Source organism: Cryptotermes secundus, unplaced genomic scaffold (genome assembly GCF_002891405.2).
Source record: "Cryptotermes secundus unplaced genomic scaffold, Csec_1.0 scaffold671, whole genome shotgun sequence".
Classification (NCBI taxonomy): Eukaryota; Metazoa; Arthropoda; class Insecta; order Blattodea; family Kalotermitidae; genus Cryptotermes; species Cryptotermes secundus.
Window position 1 is genome coordinate 846808 of NW_019724595.1, and position 22889 is coordinate 869696.

The 22889-nt window shown below is 36.8% G+C and overlaps 1 protein-coding gene across 1 annotated transcript; it reads right to left on the reverse strand.

Annotated features, from left to right (window-relative positions):
• Positions 1 to 3647: 3647 nt before the first annotated feature.
• Positions 3648 to 20395, reverse strand: LOC111862395 (ubiquitin-conjugating enzyme E2-17 kDa). The gene is made up of 6 exons (XM_023847750.2): positions 20264 to 20395; positions 19683 to 19746; positions 14398 to 14429; positions 11800 to 11877; positions 7405 to 7510; positions 3648 to 5404 (listed from the first exon to the last, which is right to left on the reverse strand). The coding sequence occupies exons 1-6, from the start codon at positions 20285 to 20287 to the stop codon at positions 5265 to 5267; spliced, it is 444 nt and encodes a 147-aa protein (XP_023703518.1). The 5' UTR covers positions 20288 to 20395; the 3' UTR covers positions 3648 to 5264.
• Between the last annotated feature and the right edge of the window lie 2494 nt (positions 20396 to 22889).

Sequence of the window (22889 nt, forward strand, 5' to 3'; positions counted from 1 at the left end):
AAGTCATTACTATTCACCATGCATCACATGTCAACAAAAGCCAATTTCAAGGAACAGTAAGCATGAATCAAGTTCTGCTTTAGAGCAGGCAAAACTGCTGAGAAATGTATGAGATGATAAAATTTGATTTCCTAGAGGAAACAATGTGCAGAACCCAAACATTTAATTGATTTCTCAAGTTCATATGTGGACTAACATCAGTTGATGATGCTAAGTTTTTAGGATGTCTTTCCATGGGCAAAACAAACAAAAATGTGAAAATCGAGAAATTTGTTCATGAAGATGGATGTCACAATCAGTGACACAGCTATGGTGTGGAAGTCAAATCTGGCCAACGACAAAGCACTGCTGCAGAACTTGTATCAGCTGACTCAGTTACTCAATGCAAAAGCAAAACCATGTCATGAGCACTAGGACCTTCAGTAGAAACTCTGGACACCTGCAATTCCTCTGAAGATCATCATTAGTGATAAAACTCAAGTTATCACTGAATGGGAGGAGATTTGAGGGCCACAAATAAACCACTGCAGGCTGCACTCAGAAGCGCAGAACAAAGGACTTCAGCATACACTTCCAACAATGGGCAATCACTAAGACTTGCTGCATCAAATGGCAAGGGAACAACTTCAAAGGAGGTAGCACAAAAATTTGGATAAATGCAGTTATCTGGGGGGAGGACAAATGTAAGGTAAACTTTTCCTTGTGCTTAACTGATCAAGCACCACACCACAAAGATGTGGAGGATGATAGCTCCCATATTTTTCAGACCTATCATTATACAAACTTTCAAGGTCTTACATTAAGCACTGCTCATACAATTCCTATTTCAAACTCTACAGTCATCATGTTGGTAGTTTTGATGGCACTAAATTAAAAAACACACAAGCGGCAGCATCTAATTGCATTTCCATACATTAGTCGACAACCAACACAATACTTTCTAGAGAACCAAACAAACTCCATGGAACCGAGTCCTACTTGAGAAACCACTAGTTGCTCAGATATTCAAGAATTTCCCAACATTTTATGAAATCTGAAGGTTCATTGCCATGTTCTATAAACCACATTTTCCTTATAGAATAAGGATACTACGCTACAAAAATGTTAAATTTTTTTAAAACAATTTTTATCTGCTGCATCTTTAGCAAAACATATGGTGAAATATGAACCTAAACCACATTTGGCTTAAAAAAAATAACTTTGGCGGGGGGGGGGCAATACCAAAAAAGGTAAAAACTTTTCAGCTGAAACAAAATGATGTGCACAAATGGAAACATACACACTGAAGACAACATACCCCAGTGGTTTCGCTGTAAGCAGAGGAGCAAATCTAGAATTACTCAACTTTAAAATTCATAATATCTTACAACTGAAAAGAAATCCCTGAATTAACTTCATTGTTTGCATCCTGTTGCATATTACTATATTATTATTATACCAGCAACAAAAGAAATCTGCCATAAACTACTTAAGTAACAGAATGAACACATAACCAATTACTCATGAAAGATAAAGACCAAGAATTAAAAACCATACGAGAAATATTAAAAAAACAATGGTTATCATCAAAAAATAATACACCCAAAACAAAGACAGAAAAATCAAATGAACCACATTCACATACAATGGCCCCAATAAAAGTACAACCACAAAATTATTCACGAACACTAACATATGAATAGCAATCAAAACTACTAACACAATACAAAACCATCTAAAACCAAGAGGGGGAACAACAAATGTCCACTCAAATAAATAGGACAAACAGGACATACATTTCAATCCAATCTAAAGAACATATCCAAACAATAAAAACAAAAACTCAAAATACGCTCAACATCTACTTGAAACAGAACACACATATGGCACAATGAACCAAATATTAAAATACTACACTCTGAAGAGAGGGGCACATCACTAAATAGTCTCAAATGATTCCAATTTATAATTTAAGTACACAAAGATTACAAATGAGTGACCTTCTTTTCAAATACACATAAACCCACATTCATCCTAATAATAAAAATACACCTTTCAAAATAATAAAACACACCCCCAAATGCCTACCACCCCCTACCAAACTATAACCAAACTAACTCCCTTGAACATCACATGACCTATGAAACATACCCACCATAATATTAAGCATTAGTTAGTACAAACAGAACCATAGCAGAGGAACAACCACTACCTAATAGCATGAAGACATGGTACCCTACACAGGACACAATACAATATACACGTAATGAAAAGAAATAAAAATTAAAGGAATTAACAGATATACAAAAAAAATTAAAATATCTACTTTCATTACAGAATAACTTTACCACCATCACTCACGGCAGAAGAAGACAGTAAACAACTTACATGCCAAAAATAAGAAACCATTTACCCCACACCATATGACTATACACGACTCAACATGGAACCATATTAGAACATCTACAATATATTTTCAGGTGCATTAAAAGAATGCAGACTACCAGAAAAAACACCTACCTCTACAACATTAAAGACTTGTATTTGACACTCAAATAAAAAAAAAATTGATTTACTCTTAACTTTTAAGTTCCAAGTTATGTTTTACATTTTAGGACTAATACTGAAACGTAACAAAATACAAGACTCGTCCAAAATTTCCTTTAACGACACTCACATGAATCCACATTAGAAATACAAATCAATACAAGTAGTACACTTCATGATGATCCAGCTGGGTTGAAACATGTAGCAAATGTACATAATAAATTAATGTTAATAGAGTAATATTGCTTTATTTATCACAAATTTGTTTTGTTGATGGCTGTATAGTAATACTATATCCCTGAACTAGCATAAATCTGGATCCTAAACCTTCAGAGCAAATCAGTGAAATTTAGACAAATTCTGACCCCAAATTCAATTATATACTGATCAGTATCTTTCATTCCTCAATTTGTAAAACATTCTTTACACAAAAAATTCTTTGTCAACTATTCCTCACTACCATAATCTGAAATAAAATCATATACCCAGACTGCAGAACTCCTCCTGATCAATTTGAAATAGTAAAACTCAAAACAGAAACAAGACTGACATTTATAACCACCATAATTTTTAAAACTGTACACCATTTCAGAACATAAAATTCTCTTGCCTACTATATGCTACAACCCTCCAGAAACCAAAATGCAGAACATTTGCAACACCTTACCATGACTTTCATAACAGAAGTATACATATGCAGCGATTCCTCATGCATCACAGTAAGACAACCAGGCATGTAGACCACCACAAAACTTCTGCACTTGAATAGTTAGTCAGACCCCTAAAGTTTCACAAGCCTGACCACTACATGGAGAAGGGTAGGTGGGAGAGGTGTGAACACAATCAAGAACTGTCACTTGAACATAATGTTGTTTAACCTACTTTAAAAACACTGATAATAGTAATTATTCATAAATTCATTAGCCTTGGAATTACATATTCAATTCAAAATGTCAAATTTGTAACTTCCTCTAAACCACGAAAAGTTTCAGCCAACAAATGAACATAAATGTCATGTTTTACAGCAGGTTCTCCCAGGTGAAGGACAAGTGTACACATACCCTCTCATACGCATTTCAAATATTCCACAACAGCGTTAAGAAACAAAATTAACTAAAAAATTCCAGTCTTGGATGCTTTCCTTCACTGTTTTATTTTCAATATTTTTGTATGGTCTGCATACTGTACAATAGAAGTTTGTTCCAAAATAAATTAAAATGTTACCTGCTATCTGAATGAGGAAGAGGACAAACCTGCAGATGTTCACATAATGAAAAATTCTAAATAAAAAAAGATAGAAAACAAATCTCATTCACAGCTTCATTACTTGCTGAGGATCAAAGAAATGTATTTAAAATTTGTAAATATCTAAATTAAATTACTACAATCAATCAAATCATTATGACATCTCAATTCAGTAATGTAACCAACATAAAACAGAATCCTAACAATATTACAAGTAATGCCTTGCCCAGCACACAGCAAAACTTCATACAGAAATACCCTTTGCGATTTGAGCAATATCACTTGTTAAAAATTCTCTTTCAACTTTTAGTACAGACCCACACCATTCTACTATGTCTTGATTTATTACGCAGTATACTCTGGGAACTGGAAAAACTGCACGCCACCAAAGCATTGCACTATTCTGAGAAACAATCCCAACATGAAATAATAAATCGAACCCGACACTTCAGGGATGCCTCCCAATAAATGCTGATTTTTCAGTCATTAAGGGTCACCTCATAAAATCACTATAAAAGACTGGAACCTCAGCAGGAACAAAAAAATTTGAAGTGTAAATCGGACATTTATAAACCCGACAGAATAACTATTCGGACCGTACATTATTCAATGTTTATTAACAAGTTACACAAATAGTATTACACAAGTTTCACTTGAAAAAATAATGAGGGAGAAAAATATACAATGAGAGAAAAAATCATAAGGTCCCTTTTCTTTGACGTTCAAACCTGGTGTCTTCCTTCACTTCCCCCTCTTAAATTATTATTCGAAGCACGCAAATAACCTCCCATATTATACACGAGTCTATCCTAGCACTCACAGAGAAGGGTAGGGACAAAGGGTGGGGAATGCCATACCATAACCAGATGGGTTCAAAACATGGTTGGCAGTGTAATAAAGCAGGGAAAGAGCGTGATTTAGCTTGCAGCTATAAGTGTCCAATTAGAATACACAGACATGAAAAGGACTGGTCTTCTGGGTGGACGAGATAACAGTGACTGAGGGAAAACGTTTTGAGGGTTTCAGGAACTTCCTGTGACCGGACAAAAGTTGCATTCCATCCCAGCAAATACCCCAACCCTTGCTTGCATGCTCAGATTAAACAGTTCGAGTTACTATTTTGTTTTTAAAGCTCACATTATAAAAAGTACACCTACTTCACACCATCGAAAAAATCTTACGTACTTTTTCCATTATTAAAAACCACCAAGTGTATGTGCAAATAATTCAAAGGGAGAGACAACAAACTATTGAACAAAGTTCTTTTCTTTTTCACGAAATATCTCTTTAATACAAAGATGCAGAGTTTGGAGTTGAATAATTAGCAACGGCCAGAATTACAGAACACCAGTGTCAGGAAGTCCCTTAAGTTGTCTGATTTCATTGTTGTTCTTGTTCTGTTATTTATTTTTTGTTTCTCTATTTCTCTTTAGAAAATGTAGAATGGACAGCTGATTTTGGATAAGCTGGGCCGCTGATGGAGGTCGAGGGCATCACATGGCGTACTTGCGCGTCCATTCCCTTGCAAGTTCATTGTATTTTTCCCTATCCGTCTTGTATATCCTAGCTATTTCTGGCACTAATGGATCATCCGGGTTTGGGTCGCACAACAGAGAGCAGATGGACAAAAGAACTGGAAAGAAATTGAAACAGTAAACACTCTCACATTAATGTTTCAAAATTCATATTGAGAGACAAACTGGGAGCAGGGAACAGAGGAAAAAGTAAATTCTTTTTAATGAGGGTGGTGATGGAGGCAACAATCCACATTTTTATATCCTGTAAATACCAACATTTATGATTAGCACACAACTCACATCATACTTATTTTAACAAATTTTAATTTTCTACTACAGTATTTAAAAATCTACAATATGAGCCGTGTGTCTTTTAAAGGTGATACTAGTGAAATCAGATGGGATGGCAGAAAAGCAGGCATGACCTACATAAAGCAAAATCACAACACTTGGGATTCTGTGCTTACAGAACTTTACAATGCAATTACCAATTTTGTGTAGCATAGCTTTAATCTTCATCACCCAAGAATAAGGGATTTAAAATCCCCCTGCACTACAGGGCTGGTGGCCAGGTTTTAACTCAGGGATACTGGTAGTATTTTTACAATGCTTAATTCTGCTACATCATGTGGTATGTCATTACAGTATGTAGCGCACACAACCAATAAGGCTTATGATAACATGCATTTTCCCCATACATTGCTCAAATTTAAAAAGCTCTGAGAAGAAAAGAAGATAGAAAAACCCTTATTTAAGGTTTCTTTGAAGACCAGAGGATTTAACCAAGACTGAGGAAACTCCTGACTGGGTGTTGACATGGGTTCACCAACTTGGAATCATAAACACTGAACACTGAATGAGGGAAACCTTATATCAAGGAACATTAATAAGGGTTCCTCTATATGTACAAACCTACAATTTGTTGAATAACGCGATTACTTATATTCAAACACACATGCATTTCATGAGACAAAATTAGGACAATGTTCAGGGACAAAATTTTTTACAACACAATCAGTCACTACTATGTAGTTTCTTAAGCATAACACAGTAAAGTAACATTTCACAGAAAATGTATTCTGGCAAACATATGCCTTTTCTAAGGATACAAAAATTATGACTGGGTTACATTTTAATATTCTGCTATACATCAGGACACAAATTATATCTGAGCTTCCATAGATCAGCCAGTACAGTGACAAGGCTATGGGCTAGATAACAAAGGAATTAGGATTTGTTTCCTGGCAGGGGCAAGAGATTTTTCTCCATTCCACAGCTTTTAGTCTGGCTTTGGGGCCCACCCAGCCTCCCATCCAACAGGTACTTGGGGCTTTTTTCTTCAGAGGTAAAGCAGCTGAGACATGAAGCCCTCCACCTCCATCTAGTGCCAAGGTTACGAACATGAAGAGCTAACGACGAGCTTCCCACGTGGCTTCAAGGTGTGATGCTTAATTAAGCACAAGAATAACTTTGTTTCACATATTATATTTACTAATACATTCCATACAGAATTTCATCCACTGTGAACATGCAAGAATGAGCAACCAATTTTTGCAGTGAGATCAAATTCCCCTCCCCCCCAAATTGTGGTACTTCAGTATTCAATGGTAACCCAAGTAACATTTTGAAACTCTACTGCCATGTTGCCTGTCACATTAGCACTGCAAACTGCAGCAGCTTACTTGCAAAATCAAAACGTTTTTACATATTTATTTTTGGAAACAAAACTAAACACCTACTTTCTCAGTGTGGAACCAAAGGAACAAAACCGAAAGCTTAACCTGGCAGACTTGCGGTTGAAGACAAATCTGAAGGTCTGTCTTCGGAACTTGCTTTTGAAAATACATTTATATGTGTAACATGATGGCAAACATTGCACTAAAAGCCAAGTAGAATTTTGAAGTTACTCAGGTCAGTCTTCAATATGTGAATACCTGCATATGTAATACTCAGGTCTCCGGCGTACTGTTACTACTTAAACTACTCAATACTTGAACTATACTTGGTGAATCAAACTGATATTATTCAGCATGGCTACAAAGTTACAAAATTCCATCATTTATAACCACTTGATATTTAAAATGATTTATGGTCAAATTATCCTCAAGACACTTACCTTTAGAAATTGTAAGAGCTGGAGACCATTGTGATCTCAAAATATCCAAGCAAATGCTACCATTACTATTTATATTTGGGTGATAAATTCTGGTTGTGAATGCAACCTATAAAAAAATGAATTAATATCTGATGAATAAAACAACAAAGGGCTCTACAAGTTTGTAATGATGGTACATTAATACAAATATTATGTTTCTGGACAATATCCCTCGACCTGTTTTTAACTAAACACCACCCTCTTTATATTTCAGAACACATATAAAAAGGGATATGTTTTTTAATAAAAGGACAATTGCTAATGTCCAGAAACATCATATTTGAAACAACAAACAGTTGTTAAACATCACTTTTACTAGTGTTCAGCATCTCTAAAGGTATAAAGCAAAGCAGTCCAATTCATGGCCCAGGGACTGCATGCAGCAATCAACTGGTTTAACACAGCCCACACAAATATTCTTCCAATCCCCCAAAATAGATGACAAAATCCTTCCCACCAATTTTAATGCATGGCACAAGTCTTCCCAAAAGAACTTTATGAAAAGTTTTGATTTTGATATGCAACACTGCAAAATTAAATTTAAGTAATGTCTATGAACCTTACAGGTTCAATTATTTTTAGGTAATTGCGGATCATAGATCTCAGCACCGCAGGGCACACATTAATAATAATAAATGTAAAAAATATATTTTTTTATATACAATGCAGCTCCTAAATGGGACAAAGATGGACAGCTTTAGTATAAAGAATTATGGAGAAATTTTCAAAGCCAATGGGGCACGTACTCCTCAGAATAACAACAGTGCAATTACATTGTCTGGCTGAATAAAACATAACACTACAGCTTCTCAATAAGCATCCCAGGAGAACTGCGAACTCAAAGCCAAAGAGGCAGACGCCGAAGAGATCAATGAATTTTCCTAGCCCCCCTTCTATGGCAGAACATTAGAAAATGGAAAATGTAAGCTCCTACACAGAAAACAAAACATTACATTTCCACATATAACATGAAATATTAAAGAGTTACGGCTTATCTGCCATTTAGAAGAGGCTACTGCTCTTCTGGCAACAGCATTACAATATACAGCTCAATAATGCTGCTGCACAATTACATTAGAGACTACAATTCAGCCAATTCTGAATCCATAAGTGTAGCCACAGGCTCTTGTGCTTACTAGCCTTGAACCCCAAAAGAGAAATTTGTATGTACAGCACAAAGGTAACGTGAACTGATTCCTATTGCAGTCTATGAGTGACACTGTGATACTGCAAAGTTCAATAAATTGTGTGGAGTGTAGGTGACATCAACAGAATGACACTGCTTTTTAGTAGTTCTCAGATGAGGAATGCTGATAACAATCATAATCACTTTTCTTGGGTAGTTTCCTATGGTGGGCTACCTGAATTGGGGAAGAAAGTGGACAGGTTAAAAGCACAATATAAATGGACTCACGCTTCAAAGCAAGCTCCATCATCATCAAAATGAAGTGGTGGTTTAGTCTTGTGTGATGAAATGCAAATATACAACTCACTTCCACAATTTATTGCTAAAAGTGTTGATAATATACACCTTCACATAATAAACATGTTTGCACCTGAGATTCTCATGGATGGCTACAAAGACTTCTATCTTCTGGGATACAATGCCATGTAGTCCAGAGAAAGTCTGCCAACATTTCTGAGGAACCTATCACTTCTGTCTCTGGGGTCGAAGTGTAAGCCAAGCAAGAAACTAGCATTAAGCAGGCAACAAACGGAGCAAACTGCGTGTGGAAATATTCAGGGTTACATATGATAGCAAGGAACCTGTAAGCCAACCAGCCAGCTTCCAATGGCTCTTCATGAGGAAGAAACCCCCCCCCCCATCGGCAGCAGACTAGAAAAGAAATTACCCTGGGGCCTGAAGAAGAGACACAGTGTACCCACTGTCTGCAAGGGGCACACAGGTGCACTTTTCAGGGTTCAAGGTAGTTCATTTTTTCTTGTCTGATACTTGCTGTGCTGTTTCTGAGACATCCATGTTCTTACAAAACCGTTGGCTGACTTTCATTGGGCTACATGGCATTATATCCCAAAGACAGACCTCTTCAACATGTTTGCAGTTTTGGATTCAAACTCAAAAAGAAGTGCGTGCTGTACACTAATATACCAAATATTATCGACAAATAAAATATACAAAGCACATTTAGCACATAGGGCATAACAGATGCACTCATCTGCTCATCGGTATAAAATAAGAAATTGGGCTGAGTGGGAACTTTTTTTATTTGTCCATACTTTCTTCTGCTTTTTTCTCCACAGCTGTCAAACACAACAGTATACATTTCATAAAGAGACAAAGTATGTATGTTCTGTGATGTTAAGTCGGATGGTTTAAAGCAATTGCAATGGCACAAGTAGGCATGTTCCCTCGTGCAGATATATCTGCCAAGCAGAACCTTTGTCTTACTGGTTAAATGAGCCATTTGCTGACCCAAAAACATTCCTACCATAAACCAGAGACAGACACCATGGCTTCACATTTCAATCCAGAATCACTGATACATAAGAACCTTACAAATGGCACTCCAGTACTTAAAAACAGTCCTACAAACTATTTTTAATCACCATATTGGCATAAACATCCACTAATTAATTACTGTAAAAATAAATAAGAAATAAACTGCTTTCCATTGTCAATCTACTTTATTTAATTATTTAGTTGCTATGCTGAATCACCACACTCACATAACATACAAGGGGGTACCCAAAAGAAACCGAACTTATTTTTTTTAAACTTATTTATTCAAATTTTAAGCACAAACCTTCAATCCCCTTCAAAGTACTCTCCACTTACACTAATACACCTGTCTAGTCTTTTATTCCATTTTTCAAAACATTGTCTAAATTCATCTTTTGAGATGCTTGACAGCGCCTCCATCGTTTTTTCCTTCACCTCAGCAACATCAGCAAAACGCTTTCCTTTCATGTCTCTTTTCATTCGAGGAAACAAAAAAAAGTTTTGATTATTTCGGGACTCTTCTTTCAAAGCACAGCATGCTTCCACGCGACCTTGTTTTTGTTCAGCAGTCGTGGCACAAATTTCGCAGCCACCCTTTTCATTCCCAAATCTTCTGTCAAAATTCACTGAACTGAGCTCCAAGTCACTCCCGACAGCTCCACAATTTCTTCAATGGTCCGTCGTCAATCTTCCTTGATGATTTCACGAATTTTTTCAACATTTTCATGTGTTCGGGCTGTGGAAGGACGACCAGATCGAGGTTTGTCATCAAATGACATTTCACCATTTTTGAAATGGGGAAACCACTCAAACACTTGAGTTTTCCCCATAGCATCGTCCTTGTACGCTGTTTTTAACATTTCAAGAGTTTCTGTTCCACTTTTCCTGAGCAAAAAACAGAATTTCACGCTGTTCACGAAAATCAGCCATTGCAAAAACGATGATCACACAAAACAGTTGTCACTATAAACTCTGCCGAAACTAGTCCTTACCTTCTGAAGCAACGGTAGTCGGCTTATCGACTCAGGAATGTTAGCTCTATGCGCTCATAGCGGCAAAACGCGGTTCTACAAAAGCTCTGCCCACAAAAAATTAGTTCGGTTTCTTTTGGGTACCCCATCGTACAGTTGTATACTGAAAGAATATTATATACACTGAATCACATAAACCAATTCCACTTAAACTCAGCTCTTTCTACACTGCGATTGCTAGCACTTCATTTCACTAAATAAGCCTGCATCAAGTGGCAACTTTGCTCAAATAAACTCTGGCAGCTGCATCTTGAACACAAAATCACAAAACTTTCTTGCTACTTATTTCTGTGATATGAACAAGTAAAAAAGTAAAAATAAAGTTATCCCTGTAACAGACCATTGTGAGATGTTGAGGGTCCCACATTATCTAGACAATCAGCTCAAAGATGGCAAGGTTGTCAGCCTTACGCACCGGCCGCACTTTACTCCCCAGGAAAATTATTTAATTAATTCCTGGTACTCATTTCTGTTGAGAGGCTGAGTCGACACCAGGGGCATAGTGTGGCTGGAAGGGTTAGGTCAATTGAAAAAAGTGATATGAACAATACTTACGAAAATGTTCAGAACTTCTCCAGTGACCAAGATGGTCAGGTTTATTCAATCAATTATTCCATTTTCAATAACAGGGGGCCATTTTGAAAAGCTGCTGTTTATGGTTCTAACGCTATGAGAAAACATCTGCAGCCCCATCTCATTTGTATCTTCCACATTAAAGATGGATACACAATAACATTCTGATTAATGGTTCAAGGAAGTCTTAAAAAACATAGGGAAAGCCATTACCAATTTATTTTATAACTAGTGAGGAAAAGGAACTTTTTCCCTATATGGTGTTAGAAGGGTGGAAACAAAATGTCTTACCTTTGGAGGTTTGAAGGGATAATCTGTGGGGAAGTGAATTGTTAAAAAGAATACCCCTCCTTGGTACGGACTGTCAGGCTGCAAGAAACAATAACAAAATATTACATACAGCAGTAAAAAAAAAGTTAGGCTTCATCCAAAACATCTCTGAGGCAAGTAGGCAACCTTACACAAGTAAAATTTTGTGTTCAATGAAATTTCCAATGTTGGTTCTCACTGGAAGGTGAAAACAGAATCTAGTACTTTCTAATGTTGACATACTGATCTACATCATTCTTAAAGATGTTTCAGACACAGTCTAACATTCTACTATATTACCCAAGTCATATGCTCCAGTTTCCATAATCAATATTTATGAATTCCTAGCATGCCTTCACAAAAAGAAAACATCCATTTATTGGATAAATATTTTCATGGTTGTTTCCCTTCCAGACTTCAAATGTACACAACAGTAATTTCAGAGGCCCCTATGCTAAAGCAGAAGAGAGTGATCCAGAAAGTGGGAGAGGCAGGAAGTACAGAATGTGGCAAGGCAGTATTAACAGCAAAACATATCTGCGGCCAATCACTGTTATTCGGGAAGTGTTGTCACAAGTCATTTGAACAGCAAAGGTATACAGGTTCTCGATCAACTGCTCATATTATAATTCTGGTAGTAATCATATCATGCAGCAACCACCGGTAGTGTGTGTATCTTAATTTCCTTGTGTCAGAACTATCATGCCTTTACACCAATTGGTGAAACCTATGAGGTGAGGAAATTGTATAAGAGAACATAAAAGACTCATGCAATGAAACCATAAGAAACAGCAAATTAAAAAGTGTCAATGCATGGATATGAACATGCATGAACATATAAATCAGTTAGGTGTCCTAACCACAGTCAATATAAATATGCTGTTCTCAGTTCAAGCACATTGTAAAATGGAATGTTAAACAGTGATGAAGTTAACACAACAAAATATCAGCTACAGACTCAGCATTTAGTGTTAAGAAGTCAAAACAAACGGTGAATGGTATTGTCAATTCATGTAGCAGAGTGGATCACAACTATCTACTGCCTATAGATAAAATCAAACATACCACTCCATAAGATTTTATGCTCTCATGGTGGTGACTATACAGACAACCATTTCTGGCGAAATCACGTTGTGTAGCCTGGTAGAAATTTCACTCATCTGCTTGCTCGTCTGTCTAGTTCTTTAACCATGATGACAGAGGCAACATCATCCTCCAAAACTTTAGTGAACTACCAGACTACATGACATAGCATCCCAGAAGACAGAAGTACTCTTCAAACTGTCACTGTTAGGGATTATTTTCAAACTTGTTCCCCTGCTAACCTATCTGCATAATGATTATCATTAGATTACAAGAAAACTTACTATGTAATTCATCCTTCATTTGATGATGCTGACTTTAACTCTGACTACACAACATCTAATGACTGGATGACAGCTAAAAGTAAACTGAGATGGATGTGGAAGGAACCAGCCATGAACCTAATTTAAGGTACTATCCTACCAAGTGCCTGGAGGGACTCGGGGAAAATCACAAACAACCTCAGCATAGTCAGCGTTCTGGCCACAAATCAGCCCTAGCACCGCCCAAATGCAATTCACATGAGTCAACTTGCTCGGTTCGTATTCTCTAGTGGCTGGCATGCTGCTTGCAATACAGCAGATTCCTAACTCTGTTATGTTATTGCCAACTGATGATGAAACAACTGTTTTACAAACATGGTAACAAATGCAGGGAAAAAATTCAGCTCGTAAAGAATCATACAGTATGATTTGGAAATGATGAAACGTCTGTTCTTAGCTCACTGAATTAAAACTTGGATAATACAGTGCATATTTAACTTTGAAAAATAAGGTAATTTCTCAAGCATTTAGAAGTTTCTAAAGATAAACACATAAAGAAAAAGTAAAGGTATCCCTGTAACAGGCCATGGTGGCCCATAGGGTTCTGAGATGTTGAGGTTCCCACATTTTCTGGACAATCTGCTCGTAGATGGTGGCATGGCTGTCAGCCCTACACACCAGCCACCCTTTACCCCCAATACTCCTGGTACTCAATTCTGTTACAGACTAAGTCGACCCCAGGGCCATACTGCGGCTGGAAGGATTAGGTCAATTGAAAAAATCCAATGACCTCATCAGGACTTGAACCCACGACCTTTCAGCTTGCACCATAGTGCCTCAACCAAACCGTGTGCCCCCAAAGATACACACACATACCAATAAAAAACATTTATTGAGTATTAGCTTTAGTAAAGAATTAACTGTGACACTAAACATATGCTCAGTGAACATACCTTTCAAAACTGAAACCTAAACTGTCTTTTGCATGCAGCTCTTAAGGAAAGTTTATGGACTGAAGTTACCAATGCAAAAGTCAGCAAATAACAGGTAAACATTCATACTGACATTTTAATACAACAAAAACCCACTTTAGTTATACCTGGTATAAAATTATACTATTTGGGACATGTCTGCTTTAACAGCAACATCTAGCCACAAATGTAGGTGTTCATTAAGAACGAACCCCTTCGATTAGCACTTTTAAACTGACATAATGTTGTAAAAGCACACTTACTGGCCCCATGATTGTAGCCTGCCAATGGAATACTGAAACCAAACAGAAAAATACGTTTTAAATATGAGTCCAATGCACATAATTTTTCTGTATTCATGAAATGCAGTTATACAAATCACAAATGGGCAAATCAGTTGTAATTATAATACTCTAGGCATATGAACTTTAAAATCATTCGTTCATTTGTTCATTCTGAACCAATTAATATGCATATGAGGGCCATACAAAATGTCATGGGCCATTTCATTAGTCAGTAGTAAACTTCCTGTGACTCACGCACTGACATGAACAGGGCCTGTTGTTACGCAGCCACCTTGAAAATATGTGTCCAGTTCATTTTCCGCTAAGTGCTGCACGTTTGTTGGTGTTCCCATTCAGCTGTGAGCATTCACTGTGCTTATACTAAATCACAGTATGAGACAGAACAACATGTTCCTTGCTGCGGCAACCTTTTATATTCTCATTAAACTTGTTACACTCAACAGACATTACAACTCATTCATGTATTAAGAAGCAAGGATGTCCCTTCTAAAGGCTTCCCATTAAAAAGATATCTAATGGGACAGTCTACACAACAATAATTCTGAAAGAGACAAAACAGACACTACTTCAGTATTTCAACCTCTGCGAATCATCCCATACTTGAATCTCTCTTCCTCCATTTCCCACTGTCCACTGCAAACCCCATTCAATAATGCAACAATAACAAAACTGACCTCTAAGAACTGCCTGCTTAAGAACAGAGGCACTACATGGAGACAAGAGTTTCATACCAATCGAATGTTTCAATGCCACAACATATTCCTTCACATCTCTGCATCTGAATATTTTATGAAGTATGTTGAACATTATACAGGGCTTTCTTACATGATGCAGCCATTCTGCCATAAGCCCATCAGATGTTTCCACGATAAATGCAGCTCACAGTCAAACACATTAACAAGATTCTAAAGGGTTCTGATGATGGTGTACAACATTCAGAATTTTTCAGTTTTTGGACTTTGTCCATCCTCTGATATTTAGAAAACACGGTGTTTCAGAAACTGGATCTGTTTCCATCCTCAGTGGAGTAGGAGACACCTACTCCGTTTTGTCCCTCAGAAAGACCTAACATCACCGACAACCCATGTCACCATAACTACAGCTATATAAACACCTGAGACCGGGCTTTGTCAAAAGGAGATAACATGAAAATATAAATTGTGATAAAGCATGCACTGGCCTGAAACTACAATACAGAGGTGAAATTTCTTTGCAACAAATCTAGCCAACACGCCAAATCCATGAAAACCATGGCACAGAATTTGTGAAACCATTTTGAGCCTACTGCTGGCACCATCTGGATTACATCATTACAGAGAGCTGTCACATCATACTGGATCTTCCCCGTGAGTTGCTAACCTCACTGCTGATAAGGGTGATCCAGGTAGCAGACATGTCCAAACTGGGCTGGCTGATCAGATTGGTTAAGCATGCCACATCCAGCGTCCTATCAACTGGGTAAAGGGGACTCTTTCCTGCAGTAAATTGGCCAGGGCATAAAGCTGACCAGCCACCAACATCTAGTGCAGGTTATGAATGTGCAGAGCTATAACTCCACTCCCCCATACATCTACATGGAGTGGTGCTTATTCAAGCACTGGCACAATTTTACTCTTTACCCAAACACACTAGCAGGTAAAGAACAGTGAAAGTTCTATCTATGCTTACGCAACATACAATGAAGATGTATGGGGACATGAAAGAATGTTCAATATCCTAATCCAAAACTAAACCAAAGAACAGTGGTCAGCTTCACACATTGGCCAATACCTTCCAGAATGAAAGAGTGACTCACACTCACTGGACTCACACCTCAGTTCTGTCTACTGGCTTCATACCAAGTGGTTATGTCTATGTAAAAGGCCATCTATAAACGAGTGATACTAAACAGACTGGTCTAGCATTAATGCGCTAAACTTCTGTTCAGTAGCTGTTTGATCCCAATCTCACCTTGGACACTGGCTATCCTGACCACAGTCTTTCATGGTTTTCCTCATACCCTCTAGGCAAATGCTGGGACATATCTTGATTAGGTCATGACCACTGTCTTCCAAATTATAACCATGTCATCATTCCATCTGACACTAGAGTGTCTGAATACTGACAAAGTTAACAAGGTAACATCCCTGTCCTCAACAAATTAAGAACTAAGCCATGAAGATATATGGAGGAGTGGATGCATAGATTCACATTTTCTTTTCCTTGGCACTAGTTGAACGTGAAAGGTCACCTTCACGCCCTGGCCACTTTAACCCTGGGGAAACAGTCCCTGGTATCCATTGGACAGGAGGTTGGGTGCACCCTGGAGCCAGTCTGGATGATTTGGAGAAGAGAAAATTCTTGACCCTACCAGGACTCAAGAAGTGGCATGCGTGTCAGAGTGTGAGGTATCATAAACTGTGAAGTGACGCAGTTCAACAGTCTGAACAAAATATTATTGTATATAATGTGATTATATTTACAATATCACCAAGTCTCAAGGTTGAAAAAAAAACTACACGTAAATCCTCTGAATTTCATAACATACGAGTAATAAAGATTATATTTATCATTTAATGACAAAATAATCACAGTTAATTTTCGTTTGTAAAATTTCTCTTTTGTGTATATGTAGAAAATTTTATTGTCTTTCAGGTTGTTTTTAGTTTGTATTTCTATGTTGCATAGAACAGAAAATATGTAGTTTTTTCACAAAAATTTGCAATGTTAAAGAATTGGGGTGATTTGAATGCCAGCTGCAGAGGGCTCCCAGCAATTTAAAAGTCTGTACGTTACAGGTTAAGCATGCCAATTGTCCTCTCAGGATCTTGCAACTCAACTATCTCCATCATGCTATTCCTAGGGGTAGAAAAGGATAACGTGAGCCCCCTACCAATATAAATATGATCAATTCAACAGATTTATAAAATCTATGAATGTTCCTATTTTAGAAGAGACAACACAACTGATAGAGAAATAATAGTTTGCACCAATTTTCCGAGATAACCAATTTCTTAGTTATAATGCATAGAAATAAAAGCACTTTTCATATATTCGGTATTAAATAACAACCTACAACAATGTTACTAGAATAGTACTGTGATTATTACAATTTGTGATTTCAAATCAGCAATTCATATACAAAGTCCTAAAGTTGCTACTCTGTCCTGTGTCCTTACCCTGTCAATATGTGGCAGAGTTGTTAGTAAGCATAGACAGAACCGCCAGGCATCAGCAACAGGTACACACCTATGCTTCAATCAGCACTCCTCAAAGAATCCATTGCTGATAGTATGTATATTTATTTAATTAAACTATAAATTAATGCATAAGAGCAGATCAATGGAGGGGTTACTTGTGGGAACATTACCTAAATATGAAGTCTTTCATTTAAGGTTATGCCAATTTGTTGCATTTCAGATCATCAAGAATGTGTAGATGTGCATTATGACAAGGGAAGATCGCAAAATGTGCACGGGGAAAAACTTGAATACATGGTGGTAATGCTGAAATATTATATTGATCCACTAGCAAATAAATTAAACAGCTGTCAGTAAAACTTACACAGCCTCAGTCAGTGCTTATTTTGTATTTGAGAGCCTATCATTCAATGACTAGACTAGTTGTGACTAAAAGAACTGTAGATAAGCAGAAGTTGGGTACATTTGTTGAAGGCTTACTTTATAAGCAACCTCAGGCAAAAACATTTCCTCTGAATTGCAGCAATGTTTACTGCATGCCATTATTGCACCAAGTTTAGTATATGTGGATAAATGTTGCTGCCTTTCCAGAACATTTCAAATTATTGAGGTTAGGTATTTTTACCAAAATTTTTCATATCAATAAATTCTTTACAGAGTACAAAATCTTCACACAAAACACATCTTTTTCATACCATCAAGTCATGTTTGATAAAGCAAAATTAAACCTATAATATGAACTTGTATCATTTAGAATCAAAATTTTTACCTGCTTTTGGTGTTTTAAAAAAGTGTAACTTTCTGAACCTTTAGCAATACTAAAATGTTTTACTCATGACTTCTCTTCCCTCTACAATGCAACACACTTTTATTTTATATGACACCAAACTAACATTCAACTCACTAGAAGTCAGTTAAAATGTTCTTAAAATGTCATTAAAATATATTCTATTTCTGGCTACATGTTTTGGCCTCACAGGGCCATCTTCAAGCAACACATTTTGATGGAGCCTACTGCACTGTGCTCACTTATGTCAAGAGTACTCGTTGAGGTATGTCATCATTATTCTCAATTTTGAGAATGTCTGTTCTTTTTCTAGCTTCATATTGTGGCTTTTCACTGCCACTTTGAGTGTGCTGCTCCACTGGGAGTGTATACCTTGTATTGATTTGGTGTTCCCTGTAAACGTCTACCAAACTATACAACAATACATGACCCACAAGAGAGTACAGTGGCTGAATTTTACACAAATATGAAATAGTGCAATATAAAAAATATTAACGAAGTCTCACTTTATGCATGTTTTAAATAATGCAAATCCCAAAAAATCTGGCAAGAATCGCATGTCTCAACACTTATCTTGAATTATCGAAGGTCTTCAAGAACCCATGCCTCATATAAAATGCAACCACACTGTACTTCTCAATACTATATGTGAAAAACATGAACTGGTAACGAGAATCAACAACACTTCTAGCAAGTTATCTTCAAGACTGTGAAGCATGACCCATGTGGGAAAACATCAACTGGTAAGAAACCCATTCCATATTCAAACAGCATTCAACACCTACCATCCAGGTTAGTAACACTGCAGAGTAGAAGGTTAAGATACAATTCCCACATGAAACATTGAAACAACAATGAGGATACCTAAGCACTAGAATGAAATATAATGGAAATCACCATCTAAGGGAAGCTGAGCATATTTATATCATAACACAATTACTGAACCTGTATTTTCCCCCCGTGAACTATTTTCAGTCGACCTTACCCAAAACATTTCAGTTTCCTCGAATAAAACAATAAACTACACATTTTTCCAGTGTAATGCTTCACAAAATTTGCTGTAGTAAAATACTTAAAGTTCCCTGCACCTACCATCAAATTTAAAGCATCTTACATCTGCATCTATTTTAAATAAAGGAAAAACTTAACAAAACAGACTAATGTGTAAGTACTATAAACATATTCCAAACACTGGCACTCATATTTTACCATACCCTCTTAAGTGTGCAAGGACCTAATTCAACACACAAACATTATCTATTAACAAACCTACTTACAATCGTCTCCAACAGGCCCTGCTGAGCATTGTGCTGGTGGATCCCTACCCAGATCTTGCAATTCCTAAAACAGAAACCCCAAACAGTGTGATGCAATTATGAAAATAAATGAGATACTGCAGCAACATCAAAGGATTAATTCATTTCTTCCGTGAGCACATTTGTTGGAAAAACACTTTCACGTTCAGAAGAATATGGCTAATGTGTGGGGAATTATTAATACGGTTAATTCACATGTATCACCTGCCGATGACTGGTTCTTACTTCCTACAATTACTCATCACAGAACTGCCAAAATCCAGCTTCACACTAGCTCAAACTCACAACTGCTACAACGGAACCTTTTAAATTTGAAAGAACAAACATTTCTAAACTTACTCCTACAAAAAAAAACACCATAAACATGCATCACTAGAACATTTATTCCAGCTGCCATCTCAAACACAGCAACGAGATGTTCAATCCTTCGTTCACATTGCTCAGTAGAAAATCGTTAAGGGCGTTAAACTCTCATCCTCCTAACTCTACACTCAGAATACGTTACTAAGATAAACTAACCTAGAAGGAAAACTGTACTGTACCTTATTAATTCGTTTTAATGCCATTTGACAATCTCTATATGATAATTTCCTGGCTTTCAACCAGACAATGAAACCGCTTTCCTAGGCAACCCTTGATTAGGTAATGTATAAAATGGCCACCTCGTAACGCAGTATACTACGTCAGTCAAAGGAAGATGTATACGCTCTGTAACATTTGCAACTTAAACAAATAAATGTTTACTTTAATATGGTGGTTATTATTAATTTTTGAAGGAGGCTGTATATCTTTCGTCTCTATCCTGACATAGACACAGAGAAAATAGTTATCAAGATATCTACTTCCACCCTGGGGTAAGCTTCCACGGCGTTCTTCTTCCGGTTTCGTAGTTTTATGTACGTTTCAGTAGAAAGGGAAATATAGGCTACGTTCGTTTCATTTCATTTCCATGGAAATTGAATAGATGGAAGTTTAAGAGGTTATCCATAGATGTCAAAAGGTTGTGATTCAACATACAATTACTTTAACCGCCACTTTCAAAATTACAAATTGGAATGTTACACACCACAAACCTATGTTCTCGTTTGAATAAGACTAATAAGTATTTACATGTTTGGGTTAAAAAATATCGATGTTTAACAGTGAACATTTTTTGCTGTTACATCTGGAAGAAGGACCTGAAACTTACTTACATTAAACTGTAAAACAAAATTGTGACTTTCCCTACAATGATATAAACAATACTTAATTTCAAACAAACTCCGCGGTTTTAGTCCGCAAGCGAACTACTATACCGATCGAGCTACCGCCGCTTGTCGGCGACGTTAGTGCCAACTTAGCGGATAGATGGTATCGCGCGGTCAGCGCAACGGATCCCCACGGTCGTTAATCACGGTTTCATAGACCAGAGCCGTTATTTCCTTGAAGTACTTCCTCAATTATCCTCAGGAGGCTGAGTGGACCCCATTCCAGACCCACTACTTCTCAGAAAATCTGGTAGCGCCGGGAATCGAACCAGGATCTCTGTATCTGTAGCCTGAAACTCTGACCGCTAGACCACAGAAGCGGTCAGTACTTAATTTCACTAAGCACAAACAGTATGATCGTCTATATTAATGCATCAAAAATGTGTCCTATGTGCATACATTAATCACATCTACTATGGATTCCTCTGGTCATAAAATCATGAAATACACTTCTTTGTGGTAGGATATAACTTTGCTACTTTTTATATATAACCTTTGTTCATTAATTTGTTACCAATAATACCCTTTTCACCATAAGAACTTTCTTTTAATTGTTCTATCCAAAAATATACTGGAGAAACAGGCATATGCTGAATTCCCACACCGCAGAAGCATCCAAATTCCTGAAGATCTACAGTTTCAAGCAGCACTCCTTTTCTAAAAACATATTTGCTAGTCCTGTCATGCATGGTTTTAGGCTCAAGGTCAAAACATACAATATGCCAGCTGATGTTCGACTGTCAATAAGTTTGCCAATACATGCCCATTATTTGCCAGTATATATCCTGGCTGTATGGAAGCACTGTTCTTAAGCAGATAAGTGCCTTGATGACTCCACAGTGAACTGCGATTGATTGACTGACTGACTGACGGACTGACTATATTGCTGCTGGTCCTCGCCAGCACAAAGATTCTAAATTCCAAGTCCCACAGGAGTCATAACCATAATTTACTTTCTGGTGGCTCTGGGAGCCTTTATCCTACAATATTGTTAGCATTCCAAATAAAATAATATTAGATGCTTTTAGTACCAACCCTGGCTAAAACAGTAGATACGCTAACAAAGTTTCCAAGGTTTCCTTTATATATACTTATTTCTACATTAAAATTTAAAACAGGCAATGGCCACTGTCCTATAATTCCTAACTCAATATTTCATAATCCTTCTACATATACAGAAATGTTTGTAATGGTGACTGAAAACTGTTATTATCACAGCAACAAATTGTCAATTGTTAACACACTGAAGATCACAAATGAATAAGCAGTCATTTGTTTCAGTGTATTGTGCCTATTCTGTGACTAATTGTAATATTCCAATATGAATATGTGAAGTATAATTACAATTTATCATGGAATGTAATTTACTTTTTAAAGATTTAGAAAATGTCTTTTATTTTCACAACATGAACTTAGAACATGCCCACAAGGCCAATTCAGTAATATTGCATTGCAAGCTCAAATCTCGAACCATCAGGATAATCCATGTGGACACATGATATGTCTATGTATGTAACATGATAAAAATATAGCAATACAACATCCTAAATTCACATCTCCATGAAGTGTGTAAGATATATTTGAATAAATTCTATCCATATATGCCTCCTGCTAACTTTAAGTGTATCGGCAAAAAAAAATAAATGATAATTTTCTCTGCATGTGTGCGCCTGCTGCCATTTGTATCTTGACAGCAGACCCTACTTGGAACTAAACTGAACAGGAAAATGTGTCCTTTGAAAAGGCCTTCATACAATGGCATCTACACTTATTTTAATTTGTCCAACTGTTAAAAACCTCTTCACTTATATAGGTGACAAACTATTTCCTAAGCAGAAAATTGTCTTATTCTTGTAAAGTGTATACCAAATACAGATATATTACACAACATTTCTTTAATTAGTGATGTAAAAAAAAAGGC